The sequence below is a fragment of the Hyperolius riggenbachi genome, chromosome 4 (genome assembly GCF_040937935.1).
Source record: "Hyperolius riggenbachi isolate aHypRig1 chromosome 4, aHypRig1.pri, whole genome shotgun sequence".
Lineage (NCBI taxonomy): Eukaryota > Metazoa > Chordata > Amphibia > Anura > Hyperoliidae > Hyperolius > Hyperolius riggenbachi.
In genome coordinates, this window is record NC_090649.1 from 203,610,101 (window position 1) to 203,624,185 (window position 14,085).

A 14,085-nucleotide genomic window follows, 5' to 3' on the forward strand; every position below is an offset into this window, starting at 1 on the left:
TGGTGGTGGTGGTGGGGGGGGGGGCTAGGGGTGCCTAGATGCAGAGGATGGCAGTGGAGCTAGCTACACATCATCCTCTTCCCTCTTCACTCTTCTCTTCAGCTGTGGCATACAGTGTAACTGCAGTGCCTGATGTATGTAACATGAGTGAGGAGTAGCGATGGGCTGAATATCAAATTTTGGGCTCGCAAATCTAGGGAATCTTTTCAAAAAGACCTTATAGTTTTTGAGAAAATTGATTTTAAAGTTTCATAGGTAAAAAGTATACATTTAAATGAAGTAAACGACAGATAATGTAGCAAACCTAACGTTACGGTAGAGTAATTTTACATATGTCAAAAGAAAGAGCAATTGAATGTGTACGGACCCCTTGGAAACCCCTCTGCAGTCGCAACGCTTTGGACAGGGATCGCTATACCACCACAATATGGCTTTATAAAGACCCCTGGCAACTTTACCTATTTTTTTAAACTTTTTTTTTTAAATGTTCAGAGTATGGGAAATTTAACAAGCCTCTTTAACCCTTTGTCTCCCATGCAGGCTGGGATAGCCAGAATGCAGAGCCCCGGTTGAGTGGGGCTTCGCACCCTGAGCTATACCAGCCTGCATGGTCCATGGTAGGGGGCTCCAGGGGGGTGGGGCGGCCAAGCCTCCCCCCTCTTCCCCTTACTGGAGCCCTTGTCCAATCCATGGACATGGGGCTCTTCCCCACCTCCGCTGCCCCAGGAGGAGGTGGGGGCGATGACTCCCTGGTGGGGTTCATGGTGGCATCTGGGAATCCCCTTTGAGAAGGGGACCCCCAGATGCCTCCCTCCCTCCCAGGAGAAATGAGTATAGGGGTGCAAAGTACCCCTTACCTATTTCCACAAAGGGTTAAATGAAATAAAAACTCAACCATGAAAAAAGTCATTTTTCTAGCACGTAAGGGGGCTTTGCTATTAACCTCTAAAGTAATTAAAGTCTATGGGAAAAATGCGCACACAAAATTTTTTGAATGTGAATTTTGAATACTGCCGGTTCACTGCAAGGTATTCACCTGGTGAATACTTCGGCCCATCTCTAGTGAAGAGGACATGTTGCTAGCTCTGCTGAGAGGTAAGGAAAGCCGCTCCCCACTGCATTGCTCTGCTCGCACTGGGAAAAAGGGGGGGGGGTAATTACATGCGACTGCAGGGGGGCCTAGTCACAATTTTGATTGGGGGGAAGAGAACCAGATTCAGGAGGGCCCAGACTAGCTCAGACTCACTGGGGGGTCTGCTGGGTCCTTGTTAGGCCCCTACATGTACCATAGGTATGGGGAGGGAAGGAAGGATAATGGCTCAGCGCATAATGGAGCAGCTTCCCGATAGAAGGGTAATGAAAATTTCTGTCAGCTTGGAATTACTAGCACATGGTTTCTTCTTTAATTCAGTGATACTTAAGAACCTGGTCTGGCATATATTGCTCTCTCTAATATTGGTATCACATAGTCACAACTAATTGACCAGACTCTAGCTGAATCCAGAGAGAAATGAGTTATGATGAAGCTTGCCAAGCACATTAATCCCATGAAACAGGTATTCTGGTCGCCATTTTTCTATGGTATGCCGTTTGCATTACCTTATCAATTGGACTGGCTTTTAGAATTTACTTTGGTCAGTTTGGGGCTAGTTTGGTTTTAAAATTAAGCTGGTGGGTCTCTTGATCTATCTGAACTTTCTTTTTTAGGTTTTCTTTTGATTAGCTATGCACACATAATTCCTCTTAACCGAGGCCAAAATAACAGATCACCTTAAAAGGGAATTCTACACTCCCTGTTCATTGATGACTGACTCCATCCCATGTTTTTAGTCATGAATTTCTTCTAGCCATGTCTCACAATGCTGTAATATGAATGAATTCAGACCAAACATCTGTAATATGGAGAAATGCTTTAGGCTAAGCTCATAGTGTGGTGCTGCTTTGCACATCTTGCAAGCAGCAAATCACTAGTTATACGTGCAGTGCAAGGCATGCAGTGACTCATACAATACATACAAAGTATGCTTCACTGCACTTGATGCCTGCACTGCGTTGTGCCAACGGACTTCACTGCACCGCATTGTAAACGCTGATGTTAACATACCATTTCAATGCATTGGCTATCTATATATATAATAGAGTAAGTACCTCAACCTTCAAGCAAGAAGAAGAAGTAGCGCCCTGCCCCCAGGGCCGGTCCAAGCAAGAAGAAGGGGCTGGTCCAAGCAAGAAGAAAAAGTAGTGTCATATCAAACCAAGGGCAAAGAGGGATAATTTGCATATTCAGTAGCAGTGCATTGTGAGTAACCACAAATGTTCACTTATAGCGGAATTATTGCAGATTTGCTTCTGTTTTAAGAAGGAAAATTACACCAAGCTTTGCTTTTTTTAGTAGGAGGGATTTTTGGTCTCTTTTATCCCCCTATATATTTTTAGAAGTTTGGGTCACCCTGAGCTGCTTGGTTACTCTGTTGTACTGGTTTAAGCCCTATCTCATACAGCCATAGCAGAGCATGAATTGTGACTTCCTGTCATGATTCATGAAAGTGCTGTTGGTATGGAGTATCAGTGTGGGAAAACACTGCTGATGATGTTTTAGACTTCTGGCTGCTGATTCATAAAAAAGTATCCAGGTGCAGTAGCAGTGCGGAGATTCCCCGAACTAGGCTGGTGGTAGGCTTGCGGAGATACGAAAGCTGCCGAGTTGATACATTTCTCCGTGTTCCGCTCTACTGCAGCTGCCTGGGAGGTCTCTGTGTCTCCATTCACTTAACATTGTTATTGCCACATCAGAGGAAGCGGTACTTCCCGACCTCACACCGCTTGCGGTGATCTTTATGAATTAACATTTTGCTACATTTTTTACAACAATCACCGCACAAGGCGGTGATTTATCGCTCTGCTCGGTGATGTCAGCTTTTGATGCGGAAGGAGCCTTTATGAATGCAGATTTTGCTACGTGAAAGTCAGCTGTTTTAAGCATTTCCGCATGCGGAAATGCTTTATGAATAATAGCTTATGTAGGGATGAGAACCAAAGGTCTGAAATAGGCTGTCACATGTGGGTTTGATATGACTGTGTAAAACTTAAAGCTATAGGCTTGCTTGGCTTACTAAGGGTGAAAAGGAATAATTTGCATATTTAGTAGCGGTGCATTGTGGGTAATCACAAATGTTCACTTATAGCTGAGTAATTGCATATTTCTTTCTGTTTTAGGAAGGCAAATTACACCAAGCTTTGCTTTTTTTAGTAGGAGGTCTTTTTGGTCCCTTTTATTCCCCCTATACATTACGAGTGGTTTGGGTCACCCTGAGCTGCTCGGTTACTCTGTTGTACTGGTCCAAGCCCTATCTCACTCAGCTGTATCAATCCCTGCCATGCACTGATGAGGACCAAAAGTCTGAAACAGGCTGTCTACATGTGGATTTGATATGACTGTGTAAAATTTAAAGCTATATGCTTGCTACACCAGCAGCTCTGGATGCTTGCTTGGCTTACCAAGGGGGAAAAGCGGTAATTTTCATATTTAGTAGCAGTGCATTGTGGGTAACCACAAATGTTCACTTAGGGCTGGTGCACACCAAAACCCGCTAGCAGATCCACAAAATGCTAGCAGATTTTTAAACGCTTTTTTTTATTTTTATGAGGCGTTTTGCTAGCGTTTTGCGGATTGCTGCTGCGGTTTTCAGTATAGTAGATTTCATATATTGTTACAGTAAAGCTGTTACTGAACAGCTTCTGTAACAAAAACGCCTGCAAAACCGCTCTGAACAGGCGTTTTTCAGAGCGGTTTGCGTTTTTCCTATACTTAACATTGAGGCAGAAACGCATCCGCAATCCAAAAAATGCCTCACCCAGGCATTTTTCGTTTCTGCAAAACGCCTGCCGCTCTGGTGTGCACCACCCCATTGAGATACATTGACCAAGCAGATCCGCAGCCGCAAGCGGATCTGAAAACGCCCAAAAAGCCGCTCGGTGTGCACCAGCCCTTATAGCTGAACTATTGCAGATTTCCTTCTGTTTTAAAAAGGCAAATTACACCAATACAGTGTGCGGCATTGCAGGAAGTGATGACAGTGGAACGCACGATGGAACACTGAAGAGGTGAGTCATCCCCGCCCGCTGCCTCTTACTAATAGTGGTGGCTGCTACTGTGCTTAAGCAGGAGGGGGAGTGCACATGGGGGACCCAGGTGAGGGGGGGGGGGGTTCCTGCTGAGCTTAAGCTGGAGGTGGAGCACACATAGGGGGCCCAGTTGAGGGGGAGTCCAACCCCCCTCCCCAACGCTGTGCCCAATACCCCCTTCCTGCCCTCTACCCCCTTATGCGGCGTATGCTACGCCGCGGGTCGGCTAGTCATTCATAAAACTGTTGTCGGTAAAGTAAATCTATGCGGGAAAACCCCGCTGGCGGTATTTTAGACTTCTGGATGGGCATTCATAAAAATGTATCTAGTTGCGATAGCAGTGCGGAGATTCCCCGAACTAGGCAGGCGGTAGGCTTGCGGAAAGACAGGAAGGTGCGGAGTTGATACATTTCTCCGTGTTCCGCTCTACTGCAGCTTCCTGGGAGGTCTGTGTGTCTCCATTCACTTACCGGTACATTGTTATCGCCACATCAGAGGGAGCGGTACTTCCCGACCTCACAACGCTTGCGGTGATCTTTATGAATTAACATTTTGTTATATTTGTTACGAAAATCACCGCACAAGGCAGTGATTTATCGCTCTGCTCGTAGTGTCAGCTTTTCATGCGGAAAGAGGCTTTATGAATGCCGAACATGCAGAGTGTTCGGTAAAGTCAGCTGTTTTAAGCATTTCTGCATGCGGAAATGCTTTATGAATGATAGCCATTGTGCTAGCAATGTGATTTCACTGTCCAACACAATGCAACCCAACATCCTACTGTGAACGTAGCCTTATTGATTCTATGTTTGCATCTTGCGCTATAGGTCTTTCAACTTGCTGTAGCCAGAATCCCGAAGCTCTGGCATCACAGGTGTTCGCTGCCATGGACCTGAAATTAGCGCTAACTACTATCCACGATTTTTCAAAGCAAACAATCTTTTTGTCTAACAGTTCTTTTAGATTTCATAGGACTTCAAAAGCAGCAGAAAGCCGAGTCTAATTTAGAACAACAAGTCAGAAAAAAATAATCATTTCCTGAATTTGCTATAAGTAACTATTTCAGTAGAAAAATACATATATTTACATAGATCTGTACATGAGTCTTGAAAGAGGAACACATGACGATGAAAGAGGGACAGGGGGATTTGGTTCCCAAATTGGGACTGTCCCCCACCCCCCCCCCCCAAAAAAGGGACAATTGGGAACTATGTTGTATGTCTCTGTCATCAAATCCCCTATAAAGTCTTTGTAAGATGCAGCAGATTCCCCATGAACTAGAAATGCTTGCTTGATAAGATTGCTTTGTCTGGTACTAGCTGATTTAGTATTGTATAGTTGAAAGTAGTGGTGCTCGGATACCCCTATCCACGAATTCGAGTAAATCCGGAAATCCCGGATTCCCTCATGCATGGATTCGACAAACCTGCCCGTGATTGGAACCGTCGTGATTAAAATCCGGATTTGAAACTGAATCACGAATTCGAACCGGATTTTCGCCATGAGTTAGTAAATCACGGCTATCCACGGCCCGTGATCAGGATTTTCTTTTAACTTTAAAGCCCCCATACATGCTACAATCTCCAAAACAGCATAGATTATAATGGTGATTAGGGACTACAACTTAAAAAATTCAAAAATAACTTTTAGTTTTTGAGAAAAGGGATTTTAAAGTGAAATCAACACTTAAAATGCGGTTATTAATTGGTAATAATTGTTTTTAAACAGGGAAATACACTTTAAGCAATCGCAGAGGTAATGGTGAGTCTCAATGGCACCTGGCAGTGGTGTTTTTTTTTCTTTGCAGCGATAGCAATGGCAATGCAGCAAAGTTGTCTGTCCGATTAATTGCCCCAAATATTGTAGCATCCCTGGACCCTGGTAGTGGGTACACAGACTTCTGTTGTCGTTTAATAGTACGACATGAGAGGCGGCAGCAAGAGGGCTAAGCAGCACTCTGCGGCAGCACAGAAAGAGAGTATGGCACCTCACTGGTGGCACCACAGCACGATAAATCGTCCCAAAAATTGTAGCATCCCTGGACCCTGCTAGTGGGTACACAGACTGCTGTTGTCGTTTAATAGTATGACATGGGAGGCAGCAGCAGGAGGCAGCAGCAGGAGGGCTAAGCAGCACTCTGCGGCAGCACAGAAAGAAGAGCATGGCAGCTCATGGCAGCTCACCACCGCATGAGAATTGTGCCCAAAAACTGTAAGTATCAATGGACCCTGGTGTTGGGAACACAGACTGGTCAGTCACTGCTGGTGCTAGTTAGAGAAGGATGCTGTGTCTGGCACCACTGCTCTGGGCAGCTGCACTGCATACAGGCTCTTGCTTAGGTTCAGCAGGTCTCTGGGGTGTCGGCTGCTGCTGTTGCTGGTGGTGGTTGCAGGCACCTGTTGCTGGGTTGGCAGAACAGCAACAGTGGGGGTGGAAGGCTGGGGGAATGCTTCCAAGAGTCTGCACACAAGGGCCTCCTGCAACTCCCTTGTGCGTTGCTCGGTGGATGGCGACATAAACTCCCCCAGCTTCTCCTAGACGCGGGTCCAGCATCAAGGTGATCCAGATGTCCTCCCTTTCATGCATCTGGATCATCCGGGGGTCCCTGCGAAGATAGCGCAACATGTGCGCAGCCATAGGGAACCGAAGGGCATTGGCAACCACATCTTAGTCCCTGAGGACATGCTTGTCGTCCTCTTCCTGTGGAGTGTCCTCCACCTCAGTCCGCAACCCCCTTACAATGCCAGTGGCACTCTGCAGCTCCCACCCAGCATTCAGGTTAGAGACCTCCAATTCCTCCTCCTCCACTATCTCTAAGTCCTCATCCTCCTGTGAGGTGGATTGTGCTGCCTGCTCCTGATCCGACTGCTTCCCCCTCTTCCATTAGATCGGACATTGCCCTGTCTAGTAGCCAAATCAAGGGCACCCACTCACAAACGGATGCACGCTCCCGGCTCACTATCTTGGTTCCCTGCAGGAAGGGAGTCCGGACCAGGCACACTTGCTGCATCTGTGTCCACTGAGCTGTGGTGATAATCACTTGAAGTTGCTGGTTCTCTTCACTACATATTTACTTGGTAAGAGCCTTCCTGTGCTGCAACAGCCGCTCCAACTTCACCAGAGTGGAGTTCCGGCAAGTTGGGACATCAATAATAATCTGTGGACCCTGGCAGTGGGAATACAGATTGTAGTTCTTAAACACATTATCAGCAGCAGGAGGAAGACTAAGGACTCAGCAGCAGCAGCAGCACAGAAGGGCATAGCCCCTCATTGATGGCACTACAGCACGAGAACTGTGCCCAAAAATTGTAAGCATCCGTGGACCCTGGCAGTGGGAACACAGACTTTAGTACTTAAACACATCATCAGCAGCAGGAGAAGGACTAAGGACTCAGCAACAGCAGCACTGAAGGGCATGGCCCCTCATTGATGGCACCACAGCATGAGAATTGTGCCCAAAAATTGTACGTATCCGTGGATCCTGGCAGTGGAGACACAAACTTTAGCACTTAAACACATCAGCAGCAGCAGGAGGAGGACTAAGGACTCAGCAGCAGCAGCACAGAAGGGCATGGCCCCTCATTGATGGCACCACAGCACGAGAATTGTGCCCAAAAATTGTAAGTATCCATGGACCCTGGCAGTGTAAACACAGTACTTTAGTACCTAAACACAAGATACAATGGGCTTGATTTACTAAGCGGTGCTAACCTACTTAGCACATCTAAAGTCTTTAGGCGTGCTAACCAGGGTGCTAAGTAGGTTAGCACCGGTTTTCTCAATCAGATCGCGCGCTAAGTACCGCGCGCAAAGTTTTGCGCGCGCAAAGTCATATGCGCACGCTAAGTCCCATAGGCTTTAGTGGGCACTTCATGCGGAGCGGCCTGCGCTCTGTGTAGTGCGTGCGCAAAACTTTGCGCGCTGTACTTTGCGCACGATCACTACTTCTCACATTTCAACTGAGTTTAGACATGCTAAGGGCCAGTGCCAAACTTAGCACTGTTTTGTAAATCGAGCCCAATATGTTTTCCGGGGTCTGAGGCACATATACACGGTCCTGATCATCATCATAATAGAACTCCTCTCCTGAACCCCCCACCACCTCTGCCACCCTAACATCCCCAGGCACAGACCCCTCATCGTCCTCAACATAAACTTGGGATGCTGGCCTGAGCCCAACCTCCTCCTCCACATCAGGCCCCATCATCTCCTCAATGGCAGCCATAAATACTCTCCTAGACGCCGGACTGAGGGACACAACACTCTCATGCGGGGAGGGCTGCTGACCACTGGCTGCTGGGGTGGATGTCACAACTTGCGTAGGCCGTTGGCTGCTGCTGGGAGTGCTGCTCAAAGCGGAGGTCTGTGAGAAACTCCTGATGGGCTGCTCCTCCGTTATCATGTAAATCAATGCCTGTGAGTCAAACTCCTGAACGACCACACGGCATCGAGCCAAGGTGCTGAAAATGGGTGACACCAGTGTTGGCTGACTCAGCCCAGGCAGTGCTGTGGATAGACGCCTTTCTGCTGCACCCGCTACAGCTGAGCGTCCTCTCCCTGGCCGTGGACCAGTCCCAAAACTGGCAGAGGCAATGGCACTCCCTCTCCTGCCGCACCCACGACCCCTGCCAGACATGTTGTATACTATGTTATACTACCACCAAATATTCCGCGGCCACGTGTTAACAATATAGCACCACCCGGTGGGGGAGTCACTGCGGTATCCTGAACAATATTCAACCAAATAACAATAACCGTAGTGTCTGCATGTGCTTATAATTTTATTCTTGAGTCTGCAAAATGATTAATACAAAACATGGTTCACACTACTTAAAACTCTAAAAACAATCTAGACCATGTGAGCTAACCACTCTTCTCCCACTGTCCCAATGACGGTATATTACCTGATTGATCGCCCAGCTGCGCCTATGCATATCAATCGGTTACCAAGTCATATTTGGACTCTTGTGGGCCCTCCACCCGGCGCGTAGCCTCTGTTATGTCTTCATTTATGGTGTCCCTGACATGATCATCTCACATATGCTGGTTGAAAAAAAGAGACCATTCAGCAAAAACTTCAATTCCCCAGACTTCCGTCTGCTCACGGACTTCCGCACTGGATGTATATGAGGATTAGCGTAGCTGCTAGTACTCACGACCTTGCCGTCAGCTGTCCAATTGTTCGGGGGGAGCTATGCTCAGGGCTGGTCTGCCCGACGCTCTGCTGCGTCACCTCTCTCAGGCTTATTCAGCTGGCTGCTCCGGTCTCCTCACTTCAGCTCTGCAAGCGGCAATCCATGGCGTGTCCCGGCGTCCCGGGATGGTGAGCGCTCACGTGGTCAGCTAGGCCCCACCCACTGACGCGTTTCGCCCCGCCCAGGGGGCTTTCTCAAAGTGCGTGGGGATAGCTTGTCCTTACAGCAACTCCTCTTTATATGTATTTCCCAGCACGGCCTCCAACTCCTCCCCTGTCACGATCCACCATCTTTGTTTCTGTTGCATTGAGGGCAGCTTCCATCCAATTCTTTTCCTCATTATTTTAGATTGTTAATTCTTGTATAAGTTATGATTACATCAATTCCAGTCTTTCTTCATTACTTCACTACATCCCCATTATTATTTCAAAAAATACACCATATTCAGATCAGAATTCAGTCCCTTAGGGATACGCGTCCCCAAACGATATATCCAGGTTGCTTCAATTTTATAAAGTTCGTTCTCAATGTCACCTCCTCTGTGTGACACTTTCTGCTTTACAATTCCTTTAACGCGTAACGTAGTTGGGTCTCTATTGGGATAACATGCAAAATGTAATCCCAGCGGGCTATCCTTTTCAGCCTTTTCAATATTTTTAACGTGCTCCCCAATACGTGTACCTAGACGTCGTTTTGTTTTTCCTATAGATAATAAATTACAAAGACATTTAATGCAATACACAACTCTTTCTGAATTACAGTTTATGTTATCCCTAATTTCAAAGGTTCTGGTGCCTTTCGCATTTGAAAAGGTTTTCGTTCTCTCCACTAGACCACACACATTACAATTTCCACAACTGAACATTCCAAATTTCTGCGGAAATTTATTAAGCCAAGTCTCCTTTTCTTTTTTCACATATTCCGATCGCACCAATTTGTTCTTCAAATTAGGGGCCTTTCTTGCTGTCATATAAGGTCTTTCACCCACAATATTTTTTATTCTCCTATCTAATAGTAGGACACCCCAATGTTTCTGCAACACCCTCTGTAACGAGTACCAATGGGCTCCATAGGCCGTAATAAATCTAATGGGGTCCTTGTCACCACTACCACCCCTCACTTTCTTCCGGGGAGATCGACCCTTTCTTAACTCCTCCCTTTTTGTCTCAATCATTTTTTGATACTCCTGTTCCACCAATTCTTCAGGGTAACCTCTCTCCTTTAACCTTGCACTTAATTCCCGTCCCTCCCTCACAAAATCCTCATCACGGGTACAGTTTCTTCTGTGCCTATAAAACTGCCCCCTAGGGACAGCTCTCTTTTGTGCTTCCAAATGAAAGCTTGAATAATGCAATAGCGTATTCCCAGCCGTCGGCTTCCTATATGTAGAGGTTATCAATTTTTCACCTTCCTTCTGTATTTTTAAATCCAGGAATGACAGTTTCCTCTCACTCAACTCAAAAGTGAATTTGAGATTTCTCTCATTCTCCCTTAAACTCTCGATAAAGCCGTTCAACTGTTCCTTGGTCCCTCGCCAGACCAGGAGCACGTCATCTATGAACCTCAGCCAGAGGCGGACATGCCTCTGGAAGAGGTCCATGGGGTATACATCCTGCCGCTCCCACAGCCCCAGATGTAGACAAGCGTAGGCCGGGGCGCAGGATGCCCCCATCGACGTACCCCTGATCTGCCGATAAAAACGACCATCAAAACAGAAACAATTGTATTCCAAAATCAACTGTAGGGCCTCCACTATGAACTCATTATGGAGTCCTGACTCTGGAAAGTGCTCACGGAGGAAGAAAGACGTAGCTGCCAACCCCACCTCGTGGGGTATGGAGGTATAAAGGCCCTCAACATCCACACTTACAATCAAATCTTCCTCACTAACAGGGACCCCCTCTAGGACGGCCAACACATCCCCCGTGTCCCTAACAAATGAGGGCAACGCTTCAACAAGAGGCTTCAATTTTCCATCCAGAAACTTACCCAGTCTCTCCAATGGACCATCTATTTCGGACACTATTGGCTGCCCCGGAGGTCTCGCCCTATTCTTGTGGATCTTGGGAATAGTGCAGAAAATAGGGGCCCTAAAATTTACAACCCTACAAAATTCCGCCTCCCCCCACCGTGAGCACCCCCATTTCTTTTCCAGTGTCCACCAATGAATTTACTCTACTCTTGATAGCCAAGAATGGATTTTCCCTTAATCTCAAATAAGTTTCCTGTTCCCCCAATAATCTCAAACATTCCGTCCTATAATACTCCTCTGTGAGGATCACAACATTTCCACCCTTATCACTTGAACGGATGATTATGTTATCCCTCCCTTTTAGGAAATCAAGGGCTTGTTCAGTGTGGACGTTGAGGGCCTTTATACCACCATACCCCACGAGGTGGGGTTGGCAGCTACGTCTTTCTTCCTCCGTGAGCACTTTCCAGAGTCAGGACTCCATAATGAGTTCATAGTGGAGGCCCTACAGTTGATTTTGGAATACAATTGTTTCTGTTTTGATGGTCGTTTTTATCGGCAGATCAGGGGCACGTCGATGGGGGCATCCTGCGCCCCGGCCTACGCTTGTCTACATCTGGGGCTGTGGGAGCGGCAGGATGTATACCCCATGGACCTCTTCCAGAGGCATGTCCGCCTCTGGCTGAGGTTCATAGATGATGTGCTCCTGGTCTGGCGAGGGACCAAGGAACAGTTGAACGGCTTTATCGAGAGTTTAAGGGAAAATGAGAAAAATCTCAAATTCACTTTTGAGTGGAGTGAGAGGGAACTGTCATTCCTGGATTTAAAAATACAGAAGGAAGGTGCAAAAATTGATAACCTCTACATATAGGAAGCCAACGGCTGGGAATACGCTATTGCATTATTCAAGCTTTCATTTGGAAGCACAAAAGAGAGCTGTCCCTAGGGGGCAGTTTTATAGGCACAGAAGAAACTGTACCCGTGATGAGGATTTTGTGAGGGAGGGACGGGAATTAAGTGCAAGGTTAAAGGAGAGAGGTTACCCTGAAGAATTGGTGGAACAGGAGTATCAAAAAATGATTGAGACAAAAAGGGAGGAGTTAAGAAAGGGTCGATCTCCCCGGAAGAAAGTGAGGGGTGGTAGTGGTGACAAGGACCCCATTAGATTTATTACGGCCTATGGAGCCCATTGGTACCCGTTACAGAGGGTGTTGCAGAAACATTGGGGTGTTCTACTATTAGATAGGAGAATAAAAAATATTGTGGGTTAAAGACCTTATATGACAGCAAGAAAGGCCCCTAATTTGAAGAACAAATTGGTGCGATCGGAATATGTGAAAAAAGAAAAGGAGACTTGGCTTAATAAATTTCCGCAGAAATTTGGAATGTTAGGTTGTGGAAATTGTAATGTGTGTGGTCTAGTGGAGAGAACGAAAACCTTTTCAAATGCGAAAGGCACCAGAACCTTTGAAATTAGGGATAACATAAACTGTAATTCAGAAAGAGTTGTGTATTGCATTAAATGTCCTTGTAATTTATTATATATAGGAAAAACAAAACGACGTCTAGGTACACGTATTGGGGAGCACGTTAAAAATATTGAAAAGGCTGAAAAGGATAGCCCGCTGGGATTACATTTTGCATGTTATCACAATAGGACCCAACTACGTTACGCTTTAAAGGAATTGTAAAGCAGAAAGTGTCACACAGAGGAGGTGACATTGAGAACGAACTTTATAAAATTGAAGCAACCTGGATATATCGTTTGGGGACGCGTATTCCTGAGGGACTGAATTCTGATCTGAATATGGTGTATTTTTTGAAATAATAATGGGGATGTAGTGAAGTAATGAAGAAAGACTGGAATTGATGTAATTATAACTTATACAAGAATTAACAATCTAAAATAATGAGGAAAAGAATTGGATGGAAGCTGCCCTCAATGCAACAGAAACAAAGATGGTGGATCGTGACAGGGGAGGAGTTGGAGGCCGTGCTGGGAAATACATATAAAGAGGAGTTGCTGTAAGGACAAGCTATCCCCACGCACTTTGAGAAAGCCCCCTGGGCGGGGCGAAACGCGTCAGTGGGTGGGGCCTAGCTGACCACGTGAGCGCTCACCATCCCGGGACGCCGGGACACGCCATGGATTGCCGCTTGCAGAGCTGAAGTGAGGAGACCGGAGCAGCCAGCTGAATAAGCCTGAGAGAGGTGACGCAGCAGAGCGTCGGGCAGACCAGCCCTGAGCATAGCTCCCCCCGAACAATTGGACAGCTGACGGCAAGGTCGTGAGTACTAGCAGCTACGCTAATCCTCATATACATCCAGTGCGGAAGTCCGTGAGCAGACGGAAGTCTGGGGAATTGAAGTTTTTGCTGAATGGTCTCTTTTTTTCAACCAGCACATGTGAGATGATCATGTCAGGGACACCATAAATGAAGACATAACAGAGGCTACTGCGCGGCGGGTGGAGGGCCCACAAGAGTCCAAATATGACTTGGTAACCGATTGATATGCATAGGCGCAGCTGGGCGATCAATCAGGTAATATACCGTCATTGGGACAGTGGGAGAAGAGTGGTTAGCTCACGTGGTCTAGATTGTTTTTAGAGTTTTAAGTAGTGTGAACCATGTTTTGTATTAATCATTTTGCAGACTCAAGAATAAAATTATAAGCACATGCAGACACTACGGTTATTGTTATTTGGTTGAATGTTGTATACTATGCACAAGATTTCGAGGTGGAGAAAGTGTGCTGCTTTTTACAGTCAATACCTGTGTGGGCCTGGGGACAGAC

General features: G+C 46.5%; 1 protein-coding gene across 5 annotated transcripts in view; it reads right to left on the reverse strand.

The window, feature by feature from the left end:
• The window catches only part of LOC137571708 (uncharacterized), a 173,760-nt gene that overhangs the window by 48,260 nt on the left and 111,415 nt on the right, over positions 1 to 14,085 (reverse strand). The window contains exon 8 of one of the 5 annotated variants that reach the window (XM_068281253.1): positions 2,149 to 2,216. The exons of the other annotated variants lie outside the window; for them this stretch is intronic. Within the exon in view, the coding sequence (XP_068137354.1) occupies positions 2,157 to 2,216 (60 nt within the window). The 3' untranslated portion in view covers positions 2,149 to 2,156. The remainder of the gene's footprint in view (positions 1 to 2,148; positions 2,217 to 14,085) is intronic. 5 annotated transcript variants of the gene reach the window in all.